Below are 22,350 nucleotides of genomic sequence, written 5' to 3'. Positions count from 1 at the left end.
TCTGAGCCGGTGGCAGAAAGGAGAAGCACGTAGAGATTCTCAAAGCCACTTGGACCCGACCATTTCCCCCAGCGCCAGAAGCAGAAACTACACGGGTCGACCAGTTGTTCGACCTGCCCTGTCTTTCTCACCTCTGTCTACCCAGCACTCTGATCCTCTTCATTTTCATTTTAGCTAAGCCCGCAGGTATGGGGACTACGTTAAACGGATCTTCATACCCAATATTTTACCGGACGTAGAGACTGGTTCTGGCTCCTCCCCTTGCACCATGAAGCCTGCACCAGCAAATTGAAAAGTCCTTGAAAACCTCTCACTGGAGTCTTGCGTCGAACAACTTTCTTCGTCCGCCAAGAAAACTACCATCGCCCGCGGGTAGAACCTATTGGGCAAAACCAGCCCTACACATGGAGCATCTAATGGGGGCGGCCCCCGTGACGTCGCCATCAACGTCATTTTAAAATCAGACTGGTGTTTTAATGAAGACTCTTGAAGCCGAGTTGTGTCAAAGTTGGTTGTGGGTTGATCTCGTCCAGCTGCGTCTCGCGCACTGTAGCTGAAAAGAATGTGGTATATCCGCCGGGAATTAATCTGAAGGGGACTGTCAAATAGAACGACCCAAGATTCCCCCACCAGGCCACGTTCAGACTCAACAGCAACAGCGTCTCCCCAGATTTGCACAGTCGTACTATTCCTAATGAAGGATCTCGCAGCCCATCGGAAACCTGGAATGCAGAGCCTCGGACCGGGTATGAATATCGTCGCGAGAGGCACCAGACGTTGAAGAAGCCAGAAGGTTTTCATCCTTTCTTCCCCCTGTTTCTCCAAAAGAGTCGCAACGTCCAATCCCATGATTGGGGCTAGGGCTAAGGTCTCACCATCGGCCTTGCTAGTCGAGCGAAAGAGCACTAAGTGCAATACAGCTGCCAAATCCATTGATTTATGCCGCTCGGAAACACACATTTGAACCAAAGTCTCGGCAAATTGCCATGTTATCTGGCGGTGAGGGTTCGATGATGCTAGATCGACGAGCTGACAGGCCGGCATAATGAAATCGTCATCGAGCACAAAGAGAATCCTATCCGATAGGGTCCCTTCTAGGAGCGTCCAAAGACGTCTCATCCAAGTCGAACATAGTATGCGGACAGCCAGCTCCTGGGCTGGCCGGTGGTCGGGATCAAAATTTTGGAGGCTCGAGTCCAGAACGATAGTCTTCCACGCCATGGGAAAACAGAAGCTATCGATTGGATTGCCGCATGCCGGAGGGGTTCTTCTCGGGGGATACACATGGAATAAATCCAAGCGAGGCTTGGTTGAGCCGCGTCACCAGCGTTTGCGGTGGCAACCAAGTCGCGAAGCCGCTTGATTTGGCATTTAGGAATGCCTCGCTCAGCACGGCTGCCGAGGCCGTCCGACCAGACATGGGAGAATGTAATCAAATTGGCTTTTCCTTTGAGTGAAGTAACAGTCTCTTCATTTGAATCATCCAAAAGGGCGTCCAAGTTCAAGACCGGCACCTCACCTTGTCGAAGGATGGCTGCTAGGCGGTGAGGTGGTGCTGCGATGAAACTACAAGCACACGATGAGTCGATATGAGACGTCTGGTATGTCTCTTCTAGCAGTTGGTACGCGATGCAAGAATTTTTGGTACATCCCTGATGACGACCTGACTTGAGGTCCTTGGCTTCAAGAAGAGCGGCTAGGTCGATGGCTGAGTGGGAAGTCTATAGCAATCTGAATGTGGAAGGGCACCAGCCTTTCTTGACAAGCTGTCGGATGAGCAGGTTCCTATTCAAGTCCGAGTAGCACCAACTCGGCCCTTCTCTTTTCGGCCACGAAAGGCATATCATATTAGACGAAACTTTCTGGAAGTGCCGAATAGCTTCACCAATCAGGGTGCATATCGCATTGTAGGAGCAATGTGCTCCTCTTTCAAATCTTTGGACGTCTTGTTACCCATCAACTCGCGCTTCACGGTCCATTGGTAGGCCACCTTCTGCGCCTCATCAAGGGCCTCTAGGAACTGCACAACCTCCGCATCGGGCATATCGTAGACTTCTTCAATCTTTTCTTTGGTGAACTGCCGAAGGAAGCGCGTACAAAAAACTTGATCACCCGACACGAAATCGCAAGTGCCGAATCGCTGCCTAAAAGTTGCTTCAAGGAACCCAAGAGTAAACCAAGATTGTAGCATAGATGAGGTGTATGAGGCACTTCGGGACAAACGCCCAACTATAAGGTCGAGAAGTTCAGCCCGGGTCCATCCACGTAGAAATGGGTATGTTTCGAAGTCGACGACATCATAGAATTGCGTTGTGTCATGATCGAATCCAAGCCACGTTGTCCTAGGAAGATTAAGCCCCGTAGCTTGGAGGTCTTCTTCGTCAAAGAAGTGTTCCATAATTGCTGGAGATGGCACGCACTCAACGTCGTCGACGGATCTCGGGTCGAGATGCGGCTGGCTTCGCCAATTTCTCGCTCGGCGACGTGGCAGTAATGCAAATTCCACTTGGGTCAGCAGCAGAAACGCTACCGACGGGGTCTTATGGCCGGTTGTCTCGCATTGGATTTGGCCGTGTTTTTCCCAATGGACTTGGAACAAAGTTGCGAGGGTTGTGCTTGATTTCACTACTGTTGAGAGGGGCGCAGCCAAGGCACGTACGAAGATGCCTATGTTATTACGTGACTGCCTAGTAACGCTAAGTAGACATGGACATTAGCCTATAGCATGGTATACAGCATATTGGAAACCCTCAAGCGTCTCTTTCCGGGTTTAGGCCAAGATGCATTGTGGTGCGGCCGGATGAGGAATTTTAGGCAACAGCGCACGAGCAGGGGTTTGCAATGTTCAGAAGATTTTCTCAGTTCGGTGTCCAACGGTGAGGCAGGAGGCGCAAGGGCTGATGAGGCGCTTGATCAGGCTGGTAGGCAGCATTTGGCCCCATGTGCTGTACGAGGTAACTCGGTGCGTGCTTAGACAATACGCGAAAATCAACCCCCTTACAAATCCGCAGTTTTCAGCCTCAAGCGTTTCTGTAGCATTTATTTCTGGATCGATCAGGATAGATGTAGATAGCATCAACCCAGATGTAGCGCCAGGGTCAATCAAAGTCGTCAAGCACTCATTGAGGCTAGGTCGAATTTGGAATTCACGTCCATCTATTAGGTCGACCCGTTCCGTCTCGTCGCTCGATCCCATGTATAGGATACTGCTGTCTACTCTGGAAGGCTGCTGAGGGGGTGAACGCCGAAGATTGAAACGAAGTGTTGTCGTCAGCATCGGCGTTTCTCTCAGATTCAATCTCCAAGAGACGAATTGAGGGTGGATCAAATAGATCATAACGATATAGGTGTTCGTCGTCCGTGACAGAACGATCCCCTAGCGCAGACATGCTTCATCTATATGCTTCTGCTAGGCCGACGTATTGCACGAGAATCTCCCACGCGTTATTTGTCCGATGGCAGACGGGAGAGTGTTATGCTTGTTTTAAGCCTTCACTGAAGCCTGTGTGGACGCTGTCCACTCCTGTCGTTCGCCACTGTCCGCACGGCCTCGATTGTCCTAAAACAAATGTAACCGTCCCCTTGCGTAGAGGCGCTCCTTGTGCGACCGCGTGCAGACTGGCTGATCGGTCTTCTGCATGCACCTGCGGATAGGCACATTAACGCGCATCCAAATCTTTCCGCAGGGCTTCGGCGAGGCATCAGGCAGTTCTGATGCCTAACCGGTGTGGACTAGTATGGTTCTTCGGATCCGCGTAGGACAACCTCATTTCCTTCTCGTTATCTGTGCCGACCAAGGTTATCACCACTTCCCTTTTCTCTCGCTTTTGTCGAATTACGATCACAAACGCCGTATATGATGAGTCGAACAGTTCCCAAACACTACCATTTCTCTTTTTTCGGGGGGCTGTGTGCCAGAACAACATGTAAATCCTTAAAAAAGGTAATTAGGACTGCCTCGCTGCAAAGTCCTGGTCGGTTGACACTTCTTCCACGGGATTTTTGTTGAGACTTTCGAACAGCTGGAGGTAGCTGCCGATTAAGAAAGCCCAGGAGCCCCTATAGACAGTTAGGTCAAATCAGTATAAAGTCCTCGAATCGGGCTCGTTTGTAAATATTTCTCTCACTAAGCATTTGGAAGCAGGTCTCGTGGGATCAACAGAACGTACCAAAATGTAGCCAATCCAGCTTGGTACTGTGCTCCAGAATTTTTGTACGCCATACCTAGACAGCCACAGAGCGTGAAACCAAACGCCCCCACAAGGTTCCAAAACGCAATATGCCAACCCAAGAGATGCGGCGCCGGTTTGTACCATTTCTGCTGCGTCTCAAGCATGTATAAGGTACTGCTAACAATGAAGCCACTTCCACCAATCACCTGAGGGATCCAGTATGCGGCATTGAGCCGCCACTGAGGTGTCAAATGATCGATGATGCCGGGTAAGGCAGTGATTCCAGAGATGCCGAAGACGGTCGCGCCAAAGAGTTGGGCCGAGCCGGCAAGGAAACCAAATTCATGAAGGTAATGCGTACGCAGATCGTGCCACGAAGGGAACCATTGCCAGGCCCTTTTGGCCAATTTGCCTCCCTTCGAAGGAGGTTGGGCCTCGGGGACGGTTGAAATCGAAGGTCTGCCGACGAAATTTCGCCTATTCTGATGGTGATGGTGACAATGGTGGCGGTTGGCAACGACTCTGAGTCGTGCTACACCCCTTTTTTGATCGTCGTCATCGAACAGTTGCTCAACGGCCCAGCCGAAACAGCCGGTGTTGTTGGCATTAATTGCTTCAAAGATTAGGAGGATAGAGCCAGTTTCGAAGAAGAGGATGGCGCCGATGAATGCTGTGACGCCTCCTCCGTAGTATATTTCGCCGTCAAATTCGGTCGAGGGGGCTACAACTGGGAGCCAGACGAAGAAACCCTGTAAGTCGATAAGTCCACCACCAGTGGTTAGTCGAATTCGTTACCTGGCTATCTTGGGGGTGTCAAAGACAGGGCATACATTCAAAACCCAGACAACACTCCCCCATGTGAATATAAAAGCAACGAGCCAGGAGATATCCCAGATGGGAAAGGACGTAAAGGTTTTGACGACTGTTTTCAAAACCTCTCTCGGGTCTGATGTTCGCCTGGGTGTCACAAAATAAGCCTCTTCCCCAGGCTTGGGTCTTTGGACGAGTAAGGGATGTCGGCCTTTTCGATTGTCTCGCGACCGCCACAGAAACCGCACGTTTTTGGCGGGGACGTTGGACTCGGAATACCGCTTGGGGATTTCATGGTCGGCAGCGTTGTCGACGCTTTCATGCGAAGCCGCAGTATCGTCAGACGTTACCTTTGAGACTGATCCGGAGTGGTTGAAATGGGCTCTGGTAGGATTGAGGAAACTGAAGGGGCCCTCGGCGCGTTCCAAGATCAGTCTGTGGTCATGTTGGAATGGCTCTCGCGTATGGAAATGCCGGTTTCTAGGGGGCATGGTGGTGAGTTGGCCGTCGCAACGAATTCCCGGACGGAGATTGGATATTGTTGGCGGATGGTATTCGCGCTCATGCACGTTTCCATTGCCTGTAGGCGACGATGGGCATGGACACGAACATGAAATTGAAAGTTGGCCGTCTGCCTTCGGTGGCGAGCGCGGGCATGTGTCGAGGTTTAAATGAAAATGATGTTGTTGATGACGACGCGGGAAAGTTTTAGGCTGTTTCGCTTCCCAGTTGCCGGCTTCAGAAAGGCTGGCGAGGCCAAGACTGTGGCTTGTCTCCCCTGTCAAATGCCATCAAATTGGCTTCCAGAGTCGCTTCACCCGCCAGTCACTTTTTGCTTGATTGGAACATTGGCTCGACTCCCTCTTCAAATCCTCGTTTGCTGACTGAGCCACCCGCTCATGCTTACTGGACCACCTGTGTACTACCTCGTACTCCAGTACTGCAATTCTCTCTCCCACGTATCTGGTCTATGATTGTTCTGACATTGTTGGCTTAGGTGTGTAGCTGTCGGTGCAAAAGACACCTCTGGGATCTGCACAGCTGGGTGTTGGGCGACCCACAAATGATCTTTGAAAATAATCTATGTTTAATTGCGATGTGGCGTCAAACACTCAGAGGCACATATTGTTATCGAACCACTGCATAGAGGACCTATCCGTCGATTCTCAGTACCGCAGCCTGTGCACGCAAACTTACCGAGGTAGATATCTCTTCTGTTCCGTCCGATTTCCTGAGCCTCACTCGGAATGTGTCTGCCAGATAGACCCGGGTCAACCTCTTGTTTGCCGAGAAATATCAATCTTCCTGGCTCCTTGTTCGGAATCAACGTTGAGACGGACCGGCTGTCTGTTCAAGACGAAATCGAGACTCGTACATCTTCTCCACCGAGGGAGCGGACGGCAGGTACCTAGATGTTTGCTTGAATACCTAGGTGTCGTTGAAGGTATCCTAAACACTCCCAAGGGTGGGTTGACCAATGGAAGTGCAGAAGAAAGGAGCCTCTTTGGAGCCCCTTCATGCAGGGCAGGGATTTCTTCATTCCGTTTCCGGTCTAGGCTTGCCGCCGTTAATTATCTGGGAGTCCCCACAGCCTTCGATATTACTGTAGCAGCAAACGGACAGCAATATGTCTTGTCTCACCGACGGCAGACCTCATACTCGAATCGTTCGTCTAAGGTGGGCAAAAGGCGGTTCTTCCGCTTCAGACGAACAGAGAGTGTCGGTGAAATGGATCAAGCCGACTTTTAGGAGACGTCGAGTATAAAATGGACTTTCGCATCCAGTGGAAGCCATGTTTTCCCCAGACACTTCTCTCAAATTTAGGATCCTGAGGAAAAAAAGGGAAACTTCACTCTTCATTGTCCAGACCACTCTTTCCATATTGGCTCGCATCTCCCGACCATGGCGCCCGACGCTCTTTCTCTAGATGGCAAGGTCGCCATCATTACTGGGTCAGGCAAAGAAAACGGTATTGGTGCAGGCATTGCTTCTGCCCTTGCACGCAACGGAGCCTGGGTAGCCATCAACTATGTCTCCGAATCGACTGCGCCCCGTGCTGCGGAGGTAGCTAAGAAGATTGATCAGGCCGGAGGCAGAGCCACTGTTGTGCAGGCGGATGTAACGACTCCAGAGGGCGCGAAGAAACTTGTGGAAGCTACGCTCAAGGCCTTTCAGGTGGACAAGGTCGATATCCTAGGTGCGTGATATTTCCAGGTGAATCCTTTCTTCTCGTTTCTTGCGGCGCGCATCGTTGAGAGCTGACATGGGACTGATCACGGGTCGTAGTGAACAATGCGGGTGGAGGTCCCATCGTCCCGGTGATGCAAGCCACAAAAGACGAAGTGGAAAAGACCTTTGCAATCAACGTCTTCGCTTCGCTGTATATGACGCAAGCTGTGATTTATGTGATGCCGCGAGGCGGACGCATCATCAACATCGGCTCAATTGCGTCGAAAATGGGCATGGCACCCCTTCCGTTGTATAGTGCATCCAAAGCCGCTTTGGATACGCTGTCGTATGCAATGGCCATGGAGGTATGTAGGGTTATCATCAACTTGTGGCTAACGGTCCTTTCCCCACACTGCTCTCCCTATCTCGAGCATTTGCGACAGCAATTGACAGGTATCATTGCAGCTTGGACGCGGATATGGAGTCACAATCAACACAATAGCGCCAGGACCCGTCCCGACAGGTGAGTGGTTTCCTGCAAAAGATCGCCCGATCTTTTTGGAATTTGCTCGATCGAGAGTTCGTTCTCGGATTGTTCCCTAATGAGACGCTAACTTTTGGGACACTGTAGACGGTCTGCCCAAGGGCCCGGTGGCCGACGCTGTGCACAATTCCCTCTTGCCGCTGACGAGGGCCGAAGAGAGAATGGGAACTGTTGACGATATTGCCGATGTGGTGTTGCTCCTTGCCTCAGAAAAGAGTCGATGGATTACGGGACAATTTATCTCAGCGAGTGGTGGAATCACAGGAGGATGAGACAAGACGCTTTTGCAAGCTTCAGCAAGTTCAAGAGCTGAGCCAATTCCTTTGAGTTGATTTGTATCGCTTCAAGAGACCTAGTCTCTATAGCCTGTCTCAAACGAGCAAGAAGCGCGGTCAATTTCGAGGATAAATCCTGCGACATTCGTCTGCATGCATTCATCAATCCAGATCAAACCTTTCGCAATATCAACGGCAGTTCTGCCACTGCTGATCCCCATGCCTCTCATCAGTTTGACAACAGCGCTAGCATGTGGTTGATTCGACTCATTCGACCGGACACAGGCGACCGTAATGATGGCCCATAGGCTGAGTTCCGGAAAGTGAGCGTCACTATAAGGTGCCGTGGAAAGAAGAGCCGAGAATCGCTGCTGCAAGATTGTGAGCTCATCTGCTATGAGTGAGAAAGCTTGCCTCACACTGGCCACCAAGATCAACAAGGCCAATCTGACTACCTCACATAGCATCGGCTCCGTGGAATTGCCGCTGTATGAATCTGAATCTGTTGGACGTCGTAATGATAGTAGAAAATGGAGGACAGGAGTGATTCTTTCCGCCGCTGTCACGCCATCTTTCCAAAACAGAGGATTAAGGGCGTTATTGTTTACAAACACTGCCAACTGCGCAGTCCTTTCAAGGGCGATTGCCGTTTCCGCAAGTTCATCGGAGGAATGACGAATCCGTCCAATGAGATCGAGCACAGACGGGGATAAGACGTCGTGTCGTACAATCGGAGCAGACACGTCAGCAGCAAGGAGGAAGCGTGGCCTGCGATCGAGAACGGACGCTCTCAGAATATCAAACCTGCCGACGGTCAGAATATTTTTCAATCAAGGCATTTGTTCATTTTCGCCGGTCTGCCATACCAGGAGGTGAACATGACGACGGTTCTGTTCAGGGCCTGGAAGCCCCCACGAAGTCGGAGAATTTCTTTCAGGCCCTTCATGTGAACATCGAATCGATCCCATCTGCCAACACTGGACTAGTGCAATAGTTATCACCCGAACTCTGGATTTAACACTGGGGGAACCGACATCATGGCAAAGAAATCCCAAGATCGTCGTGATGACACCGTCGCTGACATTGTCGGATTCCTTACCAAGTCTCTCTGTAACCTGATTGAGACATAAGCTGAGATACGCCGAGGACTCCTCAAAGTCACTGTGCTCGCAGCCTTTGCGTTCAGTCATCTGATGGAAGAACAACGCTGCGTTTGCCAACGAGAGGTAGAATGCAGTGCAATCGATGACGGCCATCGCAAACCACTCATTTCGGAATGGCCGGTAGAGGTATTCACCCTCATTATGCACTAGGGCCAATAAGCCAGAGAATTGAATCGAGTACTTCGCGAAATGGGCGTACTGAAATGAATCAATTGACGGGCCCTCCCATCTGGTTCCACGGGAAACAAAGCATAGGGGTGAAGCGAATGAGGAACGTGGCCATAGCGCTGCGGATCATGTTGTGCTCGACGAACACATGTCTCTACGTTTTCTTCAACAGCAGCAACATCGACTTCCACTCGAGGAAGCCTCACTGCCAAACTCCAGGATTTGGGACCCTTTTTCCGTGTTTCCGCAGCGCGAGCCATGACATGGCGTCGAATGATTCTTTGGGTGCTTCTTTGCTTAGACTCATCTGGGTGGGATGTGTGAACGAATGTCAAGCCAATTGGTCTATCGTGGCTTTTCGCCTTGGGCATTATTGGAGTTGGAATGCTTCGCAATTGTAGCTAGTCACTTGCTGTGAGTGGAGGAGAGTGAAAGCTGAGGTTGAACGGACAGCTAAAGGGGTTAAAGGAGTAGCGCGTCTGACGAAAAGTGCCCCGAGTATCAAGGTGGGTCATGCCTGGTCTTGGAGGTCATGCATTAAATGATGCGTCGTCAGACCAGGCCATTTTCTCCTCTAATGGTCAATTGGCATGCAAATCGAAAACTCAATCTGGCAGGTCAATCGCGCGACTTGAAAAAAGTGTCGACATCATCGAACATCTTACTCGGCTCCTGCAAACTGTCTAGCACTCTTTTCACATTGCTCGCATATGGCTTCATCCACCTCTAGCGAATCCTTCCCTTGCTGTGTCCGGCGGTAGTTCATTCTCACATGTCTTCCGCATCGGTTCGTTCTTCGGGTCATGCGCAGATGCTTTGAGCAGCTTCCATCCAGAAGTCAGTTGTGCAGCCATCCCGTCGCTTCGCCTCTGTCGTTCTTCAGGGCTGGACAGAGTCAGAAGCTCTTCATCCCAAGGCTTTCGTTTCGGATACAACTTGTGCGCACCACTCAAACGTCACTATCATACTCCTCCCTCCGACGCCTCCGTAAGGATGTCCCAAGCCCTCCTTTCCAGGGTGTCGCTTCCACCGAGGTCAAAGATGCAAGTAAGAAAAAAGATGGACGAAAAAATCACATCCATGCAGCGGAATTTTCGCAGAAAGGCCCCGAGGATTGGGTGGCCGAGCTGGATACCTTTCTTCCGAGAAGCTTGAGTTGGTCCGATGAGCTTGGATCTCGAACCGTTATCCCAGTAGAGGTGGTTGCTGGGGATGTGCTTCGAATTCTTACGGATACTCGTTACCAGAGAAATGTGGATATTTTGGGCTTTATGGCGCTCAACCAACGCCGATACAAAGCTGTCATTCACCTTGTTGAAATCTTGCTGAAGGCTGTTGCCCTAGCAGTTAATGCGCCCTTCGAAGACGAGCTGCCTTCCAACATAACTTGGCCAGATGGATCGTTTGCGAAGCGAAATGGCACCCCAATTGAGCTCGATCGTACTTTACACGTCAGTCGACGACCTGTTGGTACTTATCTCAATTCCTTCGACTGCACTCGACCGGAAAAGAATCACGAGATTACCATGGAGCTCATCTGGTCTCTCCTGGCCGACCTCGTTCTAGCGTCTACCAATCGACCCTCGGATGAAGGGAAGCAGATCATGAATACAGTCCACCAGATCTTGGCGCTCATTCACAATTTGGGGCTCGTGCCTGCGAATATCTACACTTACTCCCTCCCACAAGGTACAACAATGATTCAACACTCGCCGATTCTTCATCTGCTGAACTCGAGAATTTTGTCAACCCTCTCCGACGCTGTTTGGCATGCCTACCAGGATGATGTCTTTGCGCGTTCTGGGAAAACGGAGAGCAGTCCCTGGAATATCTTCCGAGAGCCGCCGCCTAGTCGTTTGCGACCTAGAAAGCCAGAGCTTGGACCAGAAGTGTGGCTGGAATTCATCCTCTGGTGCTGCGTCGAGGGTGGATTTGCCGCGACCGGAGCCCGAATTGTCCGGTCAATGCAGAAAGACGTCGAAGGGGGTTGGCAGGCTATTCACTGGCCCGACGATCGAGTCCCCTCAATTGACTGGGATCAGCGGACTCGCCAAGGCCGTCTGGAGAGTGAAGCAGAAACCTATCACAGGGAACAACTTTCCGAAGTCAATCCCCATAAATTCATAAGTGCTGAAGTCATTCTAGCCATCGCTGACAGCCTGATTAACAAAGTCAATATGGACGTTACAGACGATGATCTGCCCATCATGAATATCCAAAATGAAATCAGGGAGCTGATCTCATTTGGGGGACTACATGGTCTGGCACCGGCATATTTCGATTACCTGGCTGTCCGTCTTCTAGAGACCGGAAGTATGTATAACCTTGACAAGGCCGACTCTCTACGAAATTGGGCGTCTGTTATGTCGCAGCTTCGGAGTCTGCATCCCGTGGAGGAAAAGCATCGCCAAAACCCAGAGCTTGCCTTCGAATCCATTCTAGACTATTCGGAACTGCACGTTGGGATTCTTCACCAGGCTCTGCAAGCCTGCATCGAAGCGAATCTTGTCAAAAAGGCTGTCGACACATTCACAGAAATTCAGAAGATAGTCGACGGTAACAAGCTCGAAGCTATCGGGGAGTTTTTGTCTCTTCCACTCAATCCAGAAGGTGGCTTCTTTACTTCCAGATATGGCAAAGGTCGGGGTGAATTCCTCAATTCGTACGGACAGCTTCCTACCTACAAGTTACCTCCATTCCTCGATCTGGTGAGCAATGCGAAGTTACTTGGCCTAGGAGATTGGCTTCTATTCTCAGAAGATGTTGATGGAGCGGTCTTGCCTTCTTCCACCTGGGCAAAACCGTCTGTTACCGCTGCAGTAGTTCGCTACGCATCCGCTAAGAATGACCCTCTTTTGGTCAAACATATCTACAACATAATCAGACGCTCGGACAGAAAACCAACTGTAAACGTCCTCAGAGCTTTGGTGGTTTATCACGTTAACGCGCGGGAGTGGACAAAAGCTATCCTGCTTCTCCTGGATCTACGACGCGCTGAAGGCGGTGGATACAGTCCTAAAATCGTCGCGAGTCTCGCAGCCAAGATCTTGAGCTTAGAAGTGGACGCGGCGGTTATGCCGCAAGACGATACTGAGTCTGATCTTTCGCAGGCAATGTTGCTGTTCTCTAATATTCTCGATGGTGTTTATGACTCTCCTCCAGCGAGCTTCAGGGTCGACCAAAAGAAGACCTTCAGACAGCAAGTGGGATATCTCTTGCGTCTCTTGGAAAACGTGATGGACAGCAAATTAGCGGACACCGCCACTCGATTCAAACCGAAATTCCCCGTCAGTAACAAACCAGACCTTGCGAAGGACACATTCAATGTTCTGTTCGCTGCAATTGTCGAGACCAAGGGTGTACTGGAGGGGCAGAGCATCTGGTATCTATTCTGCAAAGACCTGAGAGATTGTGCCGCCTCGTCACGTGTCCTAGACAATGGTTGTGACGCTGCATTCGAGGACCGCGCTACGGACAAGAACGAAGACGATTTCCTCCACAGACAAGCAAATGATGCACTCAACGACTTGGTTGGTGTTGGCGGACATGACAGAGATCATTTCAGCTCAAAAATGAGCTTGCTGGAGTCGCCTCAAAACTCCGATAAAGCCGTCCCACATGCAAATGCCCAAATTTCTCTTGCCCACCCTGCCTCACTCGGCATAGATGCTACGTTGCCGCAAGATAAGCTTGACTTTGCCGGCAACCAGTTTTGCACCACCTCCGACGCGGAAAGCAAAGACGCGGGCATTCCCATCGAGACAATGAGTTTAGACTTTGATTCGACGCAGCCGCATCTGGACCCGATTGTTGTTCCCGACATGCGCACTTTACAGATTCTTGTGAGAGGGGCTTTGGCCGAGATACAAGCCAGAAAAGAGCGTCGTAGAAGTCATGCCGATCTCGATGCCGTCGTCAAATGGGCAGAACAGTTCTACGAGGTATTCAACTTGGCACGTGAGGATGTTGAAACAGAATTTCGCGTTTCCCCCGCCTTACCGAAGACAATGAAAATCGCTACGCAGCATCGTCGAGCAGTATATGGGACGTCATCGCGAGAGAAGTTCAAACCTAATGTGGCCAAGCACTTCACCAAGGGAGTCTTCATTCCTAGACGTCCTGGCATTCGACAGTCAGGACAGAATCCAACCCAGGTCAATGGCGTCAATAACATAGCAGAGGATGCCACAAACAAAACCGAGCAGGAACGGCGCGCAGATGAAGGTATGCCTGTCAAGCTCGCGTCTTCACCAAATTTCAAGGTCCGGAAGTTTGCATCTGCTTCGGCGTGAATGCATTCCAGCCTGTGCTATTTTTGAGATTTGGCCGCCTACGAGGCCGGTTGCAGCGTATATCTAGACGTATGCGCTCCCTGCTGGCCAATATCACCTATTTCTATCTGTGCAATGTATACCGAGCAGATCAGCCCATTGATTGTATGTACCCTGCTCAACTATCGGATTGCAATAGATGTCGACGTGGGTCTCAGCTTTCTTGCGAGAGAACGCAGACAATGTTGGGAGATGATATGCCCTTCCTGGCAGCGAAGCCGGTTCTTCTCTCTGTAACCCAAGGACTTATAGCACAATTTTTGGGCCACCCAGGATCACACCACTTGGTGTTTTTGATACACTCGCACAGATGTGCCTGTTGAGGCTGTCATCCACGTTTGTGGGCTATCTTCGACTAGATTCGTTCTGGTTACAAAATACAGTGGAACATCGACTATCGCACTGACTCTTCCGCTACGATCGTGTGTTATTGTGAAGGAAACTTGAGATATAAGAGCCCACTGCAATAACACCGGGATTCTCGACCTGCAAAAAAAAATAGGTCCCAAAAAACAATGCAATTTCCTCCCGCTTAACCTGCAGAAAGATACTTCCACCTCTCCCTCGCCTCGCTCTCCCTGCGCAGTTTCTCTTCCTCGCTTACCATTTCCACGCCCTGGGCGATCCTCTCGTCCCTCGCCTCGATCACCTTCCTGACCTTCCAGGCCATGGCCGCAACCGCCCCGTACAGCACCGCGCTGATGAACTGTAGTGCGACCATGACGTCCCAGATATCTTCGTTCCCGCCGGTGGCCGCGGGGCATTCATTCCGCTGCAACGAGCCGTGCGCGTCGTGGTTTCCGACGCAGGCACCCATGAAGAGGATGGAGCTGACAAAATGGATAGTCGAGAGCGTTGCAGAAAACCACAGTGCCAGTCGAGGCGGATTGACCCGTGCGAGCACGTGCAGGTGGAGAGAGGGAATCGCATTGAAGAAGGCAAGCCCGGGGATGAGGATGGGTTGGATGACTTGACCGCTATGTATCACAAGGGAGAGTGAGATGTCAGCCTTTTTTTTTCCTTCGAGGAAAGTTCCATATGCCACGGCGCAAGTTGGACAGAGGCGGCGACTTACAAGTTCAGGTCCTTGCTCAGCGAGGCAATCCATACGGCACCAAGTGCGATCTCGGCCATGCTGAGGAGGCCTATCGCCAGCACAAACCAGGGTGCGTAGCCTGTCCATTTCGCCGCTTTCCTCCAACGCTCGTCGCCCCGGAAGGAGGCGTCAGAGAGGCCTTCAATTCCAAGCATCGCTGGAGTGATCCGCTGTAGCAGCTGTTGTAGAAATTTCAAATGATGAGCCGCCTTCCCTTCGTCCCGGGACGCAGTCTTACGACATCGAATTTCGCCTCTTCTGTGATTTCGTCTGCCTCTTCCTAAACGGATAACTCATATGCACATCGGACCCGAACTGGGTCGCACACCTCTCTCTCTCTTGGACCTCGCCGGCGTGGAAGGGAGAGCAAGCAGGTACACAGCAAACTTGGGACAAACTGATGAGAGAGGCAATTCAGAAAAATCTACAATGAGGGAAGAAGGCCCATCCACGCTGGAACAGAACGGCAAAGAGAGTTAGTTCGAGGGCCCCCTCCCGGCCCTCGATTCTTCAAGAACCGGCGCGCATCTCAATGTCGCAGTACTAATGGTAGCGCACTGGGTGGTACATGGTCATGGCACGTAGTATGTCGATCTTCATCCTCTCGTGTGTGGGGTACGTATGTGTGTTTGTGTAGGTATGGAGTTGAAGGAGGAAGGCCTGATCGTCGTCGGAGGAAGCAAGCCCACGTTCATTCGATAACTCGATGCGGGCAATGCCAGGCTTGTAGGTGCTTGGTCAAGGCTTCGTTGCTGGAGGGGCCCCACAATGGTGCCGGATTCCGCTCGCGTGGCCGCATACGATCATTTCCTTCCTACTATTATCACCCCAGACATGTGTCTCCGTACTGTTGTTGCAAGTTGCTGCAACATATGTATGGAGGGATGTAGGTACAGGTGTTGTTGCTGTAGGGAGAATGGTGTATGTTGGGACACACTCTCCTGAAACAAAGCACCTCCAAAAGCGGCGCATGGTTCTCGTGGTACTGTGCTAGATTCTCCATGCCGACGAGAGCAGCATGGTCGACAATGCTGAGCCGACTGGTGACTGCCCCATGCAAATGCTGTGCTCAATGTGGAATCCCAAAGTGTACAGAAGTACCTCATGTCGTAACTCATGAGCATCATAACCTGCCTCTGTTTGAACCAACGACTGTCATCCCCATATCTCTGCAATTTTGGCGCTCAATGCCTTTCCCACCTTCTTCCGAGGAATGGCAGACCCAAGGCGATCGCTTATCATCCCATCCCTCGCCGGTCCCTTCTCTTGGCCCTCGAAAGCTTCCGCCAGAGCACGTGGCGTTGGCCAAATTTTTTGAATTTCAATGGCCTTATCCCCAGTGACTCCTCTTGTACACATCAACATCTTGAGATAGACATCTCGAAGCGTCATGCTCTCCGATTTGTCACACATGGCGCTAAATACCGAGAACGTCATTCCGAAGGCTCTCCCAGGTGAGGTTTTCCTGAATCGTTCCAACGATATTGTCACAGCCTCAGCACCGAAGCTTTGAGCAGGGATGACATTGACGTCCTTGCTTTCGTATAGTCTTTTCAAGGTTTTGGTCATACGAGCAAGATAACGAATCGTATCATCCAGCTTTGTCGTTTGCTTGACAAAGAAGTTGTCAACCACTTGCATACTGGCGATGGCGCTCTCTAACGCGTCACCATATTTCTCACTTCTTTCAGAGGAGATCGAGTACTCTTCAATTAGGTATGTCACATTCTTTATCCCTGATCTGTGCAGCCGAAATTTTTGTTCGTGGAAGCGTCCATCTCTGATACTGCTGATCAGGTCATCGAGCCTCTTGCGCTCTAGAATGTGTTCGAGAACGATTTCCACTTTGTCGTCTTCTCCGTCGCCAACGGTCGCTGCCTTGAGACTATTAGCGTAGAGTGGATTTACTTCTGCAACCCACAAGACATCGCCTAGTGGGAGTGAGCGGATGATTGGAGTTACGCCCTGCTTCTTCAATTCTCCAGAGATGTAATCTCGGTCAGTCGTAGTACGGATTTCGCGCATATCAAGCACCATTTTCACCTCAAAGCTTCCTGCTGGCAGGATGATGGTGTCTTGCAGAGAGGAGCTGGAACTTGCCGGTCTTCGATCAAGCTTACCGCTTCTGGAGTGAACATTGCTCAGCTCCGGCTCTGAGTTAGGCCAGTCGTCCTCGGAGATTGATAATACTCGCGAGTGATCAGAAGCTCTGTGAGATTGGGGCCCCACAGGTTGACTGTGCTGCGGTTGAGCAGCTGAAGCAGATTGTTTCCATCTAGGCTCGGGTGTGACAGATCTCGAACCACTCGTTCCAAGAGCGGGCGCGGATGTCTTCTCATTCATCTTCTTCGCAGCAACAGGACTACCGTCGATGCTTGCCTGTATACCGTCTGCGATCTCCCATCCTTCATCGGACAAGTAATATCTTTTCGTCGGATGCCCTCTGGTACACACAAGCTCTTTTGCCTCCAACGTTTGCATGGACTTCCACGCCGTAAAGAATTTGGTAGGATCACTCGGGACAGTGTAGCTCGAGTCGCAGTGAGGTTGCGCCAGCTCAATAAGGTCAGGTTTTGGGATAGCCTGATTGCTTTCTCGGTCTAAGGTGCCGAGAGCCACTATCAAACCATAGGCGCCAGATCTATATTTGGGAACGTATGGCTTGGGCTTGGGCTTCTTTCGTCGGACTGGTGAGGATTGTTCAGCTTCGACTGGTTGAGCCGCATCTGACGGCAATCCTTCTGTGGTCCTCTTTCTCTTAGGTTTCTTCTTGGGCATAGCTAGTCCATTTTCTTCGCAGTGCTTTTTGAGCTTCTCTGTAAGCCGGTCGCATAATTTTGGGCCGAGGCCGTTAAGCTGTTGGGCTTCGGAAGGATGGTTGAAAGTCAGCGGACATGCTTTGATGGATTGATAGGCTTTTTTATAACTGCTGTTGTCAGCGCCACTGCACAAAATGTCAACATGATAGGGGGAAGTACACGGTGTAACCTTTGCTGTTTCGTTCTTTTGCTTCATCCATCCATTCCTTCAGCCATCCCGCCAACAACGGGTTAGCACAATCTTCTAACATTTTCACTTAAAACCGTACCATGTAGACCCAGTCATACATGATGGGATCCATAGGAGTAAACGACAGGAATAGTGCTCTTGGGACCGATGTTGCGTTGTTATGTCCGCGCCCTCGAATCTGAAGTCCCTCCAACAAGCAAGAGTTTCCCCACGGACGCGTGCGCGCTTCCCAAACGCGCTGTCATGTGATTGCCAGGTGCTGACTCCTATTTCACTGGACTCACCACCAGACTCACTCGCGCAGTCTTGATGCACATTAGTACCGCAATAAGACGAACCCGTCATAGACAACTGTAACTATGCTGGCATATATCGGAATCAAGTTCCATCCAGACGATAGGAATCGGCATGTTATTGAACAATTGTCGGACCTGCTCACCTCCTGCGGCTTCGAGACAATTTGTGTCCGGCGTGACATTGAGAAATGGGGGGTCATTTCTCTGTCTCCTCGAGAATTGATGAGGGAGACATTTGTAATCATTCGCTCATGCCAGCTAGTCGTCATTGAATTGAGCGAGAAGGGTGTCGGGCTAGGTATCGAATCTGGCTACGCGTTTGCGCATGCCATCCCGGTGATCACCATTGCGCGAGATGGCTCTGATATCTCTGATACACTGCGTGGCATCTCTGAGGCGGTGTACGTCTACGAGAATATGGCTGATCTGCGCGAGTCTTTTCAGCACCTCGAGATAAGAAAACATTCCTGATACATGAATACAACATTGACGACGATAGCGAATTTTACGTGGTCTCTTCTTCCCACCAAGCCCTCCCGAGGGCTTTATGAGATTGGTGGTTGTTAAGGGCTTTGAAGCTAAATAGCTACGGCTATTAAGTCAATCCAACGGCAAAGATAAATCAATGAGTTTACTGGCACTTGAACTATTGAAGGGTTGAGATGTGCCAGGTCATACCATATTCCGGCATATATTAAGGGACAGTTTCAAGTGGGACTATCACCACAACAATATACATAGGTCAAGCAAGTCGGCAACGGCCCGAAATTTATCCCATATGTACGATATCGGGTGCAAGTTTGGATATTAAAGGTATATCAACCCTATACCGGGCAGCTCAATTACAACAGACCTCTCGCCATCTTCCACATCACCCAGGGGCAGTCTCTCTCCGCAAGGGGCGTCCAGTCTTCGATCGATCTACCGGTGTCCACAAGCACCAGCTTTGCGCCCATAGCCAAAGTGCCACCACAGCAATCGAAAAGACTCCCAAACTCGAAGCCCAGCTGCAGCTCAATCAGACTGATCTTCTTCTGTACCTCTGTCTTGGGAATATCGCCGTAGAACAGGCTCAGGTGTGGGAGATATTCATTCTCTGCCCAATTCTTTGCGTCGCTTTCGGACAACAGGAGGCCCTGCTGCCTGCATGCTGCGGCAAGTTTGACTAAGTTGGCATCTTTCGCAGCTCGAAGAGTCACCTTTTTGAAGAAAGGATCCCCAGCTTCGAGTTGCTCGAGCTCGACATTTACTTCATTCGACTCCTTTTTAAACTGGGGTAGAGAAAGGCCGTCCAGCCACTCCTGTGGTGATGATGATCCGTAGGTCTTTGAAGGATCAATGTCCGAGATTATGGTCACATGTGGGATGAAATTGCGCTTGGGCGCATGAGGGAAGTCTGATGGCAGTGTACTGCCGATCAGCTCCTTTAGGGACTTGTTGAATGGCTCATCATCTTTGCGAGCGATGAGCCACAGAGACGAGCCCGGCATGGGATGGTTTGAAGTGCTTTGAAAAATCGTGGAGGGGTTGGTGAATCGACAGGAGCCCGAGTTGCAGATGTGGATGTTGCAGGAGAGCTGTTTCGAGGGGCTTCAAACCCTTGAGAATTGCTACATTCAGGTCTTAATAGCTTTCCCCATGTGCAAACCAGCAGACATGATGATCAGTCATCATTCATCAGGTTCCCTTGGGCCGGGGAAGCCCAGAGCGACATCACGCTCTCCACAAAATAGTGCGAGTCGCGGGACCATTTCCCTGGAGCTTAGTCAAGAAGAATAATACTAGCACTCAGCTGCCGCATCACCACTCCGAGTCTCGTCTCTTTGTCCCTACAAATGTCAGGTGCCAAAGTCCAAACCAGACCTCTCCATACACTATAACCCATGGCGGCTTGAGCTCAGCCATTGATCTATGCCCTTCTCGTTTCCTAATAATCAAGGGTCTGCCTTGAAGTTTGCAGAACAGAGATGATCAGGCTGTGTTCTGTTGCTCCGCACTAGAACCTTGAAGTAAAGGGTACAACTCGTTCCACTGGATTTGTTGAGACGACGAAGACGACGTTTTCCTCGCGAGCAAGCGCAATAGCACTAAGTTGTCAGCTGTTACCTGAGCTCTTGGCCGGCGCGAGCAGATCTCGACATTGGCTTATTCCTTCGCACAGGACACTCCGTTTGCAAGAGTCTGCTCTCCATGGGGCGAGCCCACATCATACCTACATCTTAACTTTTTCCCGGGGCTTATCTTTTCCGCACGACATGATGTATGGCATCCTGTCAGACAGCCCGTTAACTGACGTCGAGCTCTACGGCAAGGTTCCCAGACTAAGGCCGTTCTCATCTAATGGCTCGGAGTAGCTCTCCGTGGGTGATCCCCCGTATGAAGTAAGATTTCGGTCCCATTTCTGCTCAAGTGGTTGCATATCCTGAGCTTGGGTGCAAGATCGACGAGCTCGGGAAAGCGAAGCAGGGGGAATCCGTCTGATGGAGCAGGAGTTGCAGATGTTGACGTCTACGACTTTGCTCGAAGGAACACTGGCAAATGATTGGGTACCGATGACAGCCTTGTGCCTTACCTCTGTTTTTTTTTTTCCCCTGAAAGGAGCACAACTCTAGTCGAGATGGTACCTGAACAGGGCAACTACTGGGGAACCACACCACGGCCTTCTGGGACTATACCGATTGGTCTCATCGTGTCTTCCTAGATTTCGCAGTTCAAACCTTCGTCACTGCTTTTAAGACGACTGGCTGTGATCAGAGTTAATGACCTCACCACTTCATCAATGGGCTTCCTGATCTGAGCGTAAAAGGGTGTGAAATGTTGCGCTATCATGACGACAGAACCGTGAACGAAACAGCGGTGGTATTGCGAGCTTGGTACGGTGAGGGGGCTCGTCGAACGGCACCTGTAAAAGCATATAAACCTAGGTCGAAGATTTCAGGCAGTCGTGTGCTCTTCATCCAGATATCTCATCATCCAAACATATCCTTCCTTTCGTCTATTTCAGCAGTAACCAACCAACTTAATCTAACCCTTCCCACCATGTCGACAGCCCCGGGAGATGAATACCAGCCCGTTGACGAGGGTTTCGAAGGCAGGACCACTGCCGACACGATGCAAAACGATTACAAGTCGCGAACTGGCCAGAGCCACATTCCAGTCCAAAGCGACGATGCTCCAGTCGAGGATCCAATTGATGCAACCAAGGCTGATTCGGACGAGCAGCTCGGTGAGTACTTCAAGGTCGAAGTCATCGACTTCGAGTCATGCCCCTACATGATATGCGAGACGCTGAACCTTGAGTGCAGCTCGTGACGACGCCGAAGTGATTGACGAAAGCAACATTATCAACGAGCGCACACGTGGAGCGACGAAAGAGGGGGGTTACCGCGAGCCTGGTGACGAAGAGGGTCTTCCAGGACCGGAGGATGGCACCAGCAGAGTACGTGGAGGTCAGAATCCATAGATAATTATTTGAAAGAGGGTGACACTTCTTTTGGTCAGAAGGGATAATAGTGTGGAGGGAGGATAAAGTACGAGTTCAATAAATATGACCTCTTTCCCCCAGAACTATTTTGATCGGAGATTAACTGCCAAGAGCGGTTTGCTTTTTGTAGTTTGACCATCTCGATGACCGCATCTGCCACCAAGCTCCCATATTAGCTACAAGTACCGAGTATGCAGCTCGGCTTTCGGGTCGTTTGTGCGCTTGTGCATTTTCAAGCTCTTTGCACCTTCTCTCAGTCATTTTGCTTTCGGCCCCAAGCCGCCCTGGAACAACAGCGATTTTTTCATCCATTTATGCACCAAACTGCGGCCTTCAAGAATTTCAATGGTCTCGGTGGCACTCTGTACGATACCATAGCACTATATGTCCTGGGGCATGCAATCGCACTTGGAACCGGGTCTGTGTGACCTCCCAAGCTGGCTACATCCTAGCTAGTCACAGTGCCATCCGTGGGACTTCGAAACCAAAGTTCAAGCAGGACATGGAGGAAGGCCGGATCTGGGACGTGCATTTTGGTTTTCTCCAAATCTAAATCAAGCCACTGGCTCTGATCGAACGATGCATGCTGCCAGCGAGCCAAAAGGGATGCCTCCTGCAGTGGTTGCGACGGGCGTCTAATTTGGCACACATCGTGTTGGCTAGGAGAAGCAAGAGGAGCTCCTTGAAACAAGAGGCAACTCAGGTCTAAGCTTCTCTCCCGCCTGCGCCGGCATGACTACGGAAGCTCATCTGATGGGTTTACTGTAGGTAGGTACCCTGTACAAGGAGGGAGGCTGGGGGGCGAGGGGCACCAAGAGGGGGGAGCGCTTCGC

General features: G+C 50.8%; 10 protein-coding genes across 10 annotated transcripts; 4 read left to right on the top strand and 6 right to left on the bottom strand.

Moving 5' to 3' along the window:
- Nucleotides 1–1,115: 1,115 nt before the first annotated feature.
- Nucleotides 1,116–2,398, bottom strand: Z519_01118 (uncharacterized protein; the record flags this gene model as incomplete). Its single annotated transcript, XM_016758875.1, has 2 exons — nt 1,116–1,708; nt 1,954–2,398. The coding sequence occupies 2 exons, from the start codon at nt 2,396–2,398 to the stop codon at nt 1,116–1,118; spliced, it is 1,038 nt and encodes a 345-aa protein (XP_016624203.1).
- Nucleotides 2,399–3,947: 1,549 nt separating this feature from the next.
- Nucleotides 3,948–5,473, bottom strand: Z519_01117 (uncharacterized protein; the record flags this gene model as incomplete). Its single annotated transcript, XM_016758874.1, has 3 exons — nt 3,948–4,059; nt 4,170–4,921; nt 5,003–5,473. The coding sequence occupies 3 exons, from the start codon at nt 5,471–5,473 to the stop codon at nt 3,948–3,950; spliced, it is 1,335 nt and encodes a 444-aa protein (XP_016624202.1).
- A 1,411-nt stretch (nt 5,474–6,884) lies between these two features.
- Nucleotides 6,885–7,967, top strand: Z519_01116 (uncharacterized protein; the record flags this gene model as incomplete). The annotated part of the gene is made up of 4 exons (XM_016758873.1): nt 6,885–7,179; nt 7,269–7,516; nt 7,617–7,674; nt 7,783–7,967. The coding sequence occupies 4 exons, from the start codon at nt 6,885–6,887 to the stop codon at nt 7,965–7,967; spliced, it is 786 nt and encodes a 261-aa protein (XP_016624201.1).
- An 80-nt stretch (nt 7,968–8,047) lies between these two features.
- On the bottom strand, nt 8,048–9,226 carry Z519_01115 (uncharacterized protein; the record flags this gene model as incomplete). The annotated part of the gene is made up of 3 exons (XM_016758872.1): nt 8,048–8,774; nt 8,837–8,952; nt 9,005–9,226. The coding sequence occupies 3 exons, from the start codon at nt 9,224–9,226 to the stop codon at nt 8,048–8,050; spliced, it is 1,065 nt and encodes a 354-aa protein (XP_016624200.1).
- An 878-nt stretch (nt 9,227–10,104) lies between these two features.
- Z519_01114 (uncharacterized protein) lies at nt 10,105–13,593 on the top strand (the record flags this gene model as incomplete). The annotated part of the gene is made up of 1 exon (XM_016758871.1): nt 10,105–13,593. The coding sequence occupies one exon, from the start codon at nt 10,105–10,107 to the stop codon at nt 13,591–13,593; it is 3,489 nt and encodes a 1,162-aa protein (XP_016624199.1).
- Nucleotides 13,594–14,164: 571 nt separating this feature from the next.
- On the bottom strand, nt 14,165–14,883 carry Z519_01113 (uncharacterized protein; the record flags this gene model as incomplete). The annotated part of the gene is made up of 2 exons (XM_016758870.1): nt 14,165–14,609; nt 14,708–14,883. 2 exons carry the CDS (start codon nt 14,881–14,883, stop codon nt 14,165–14,167), a joined length of 621 nt encoding a protein of 206 aa, XP_016624198.1.
- Nucleotides 14,884–15,883: 1,000 nt separating this feature from the next.
- Z519_01112 (uncharacterized protein) lies at nt 15,884–17,798 on the bottom strand (the record flags this gene model as incomplete). The annotated part of the gene is made up of 2 exons (XM_016758869.1): nt 15,884–17,654; nt 17,707–17,798. 2 exons carry the CDS (start codon nt 17,796–17,798, stop codon nt 15,884–15,886), a joined length of 1,863 nt encoding a protein of 620 aa, XP_016624197.1.
- A 298-nt stretch (nt 17,799–18,096) lies between these two features.
- On the top strand, nt 18,097–18,504 carry Z519_01111 (uncharacterized protein; the record flags this gene model as incomplete). Its single annotated transcript, XM_016758868.1, has 1 exon — nt 18,097–18,504. One exon carries the CDS (start codon nt 18,097–18,099, stop codon nt 18,502–18,504), a length of 408 nt encoding a protein of 135 aa, XP_016624196.1.
- A 371-nt stretch (nt 18,505–18,875) lies between these two features.
- Nucleotides 18,876–19,523, bottom strand: Z519_01110 (uncharacterized protein; the record flags this gene model as incomplete). The annotated part of the gene is made up of 1 exon (XM_016758867.1): nt 18,876–19,523. The coding sequence occupies one exon, from the start codon at nt 19,521–19,523 to the stop codon at nt 18,876–18,878; it is 648 nt and encodes a 215-aa protein (XP_016624195.1).
- A 1,549-nt stretch (nt 19,524–21,072) lies between these two features.
- Nucleotides 21,073–21,496, top strand: Z519_01109 (uncharacterized protein; the record flags this gene model as incomplete). Its single annotated transcript, XM_016758866.1, has 2 exons — nt 21,073–21,259; nt 21,339–21,496. 2 exons carry the CDS (start codon nt 21,073–21,075, stop codon nt 21,494–21,496), a joined length of 345 nt encoding a protein of 114 aa, XP_016624194.1.
- Nucleotides 21,497–22,350: the final 854 nt, after the last annotated feature.

The sequence above is a fragment of the Cladophialophora bantiana genome (assembly GCF_000835475.1).
Source record: "Cladophialophora bantiana CBS 173.52 unplaced genomic scaffold supercont1.2, whole genome shotgun sequence".
NCBI classification, from domain to species: Eukaryota; Fungi; Ascomycota; class Eurotiomycetes; order Chaetothyriales; family Herpotrichiellaceae; genus Cladophialophora; species Cladophialophora bantiana.
Note: the sequence above shows the minus strand (reverse complement) of the source record. Positions and strands in the feature narration are given on the sequence as shown.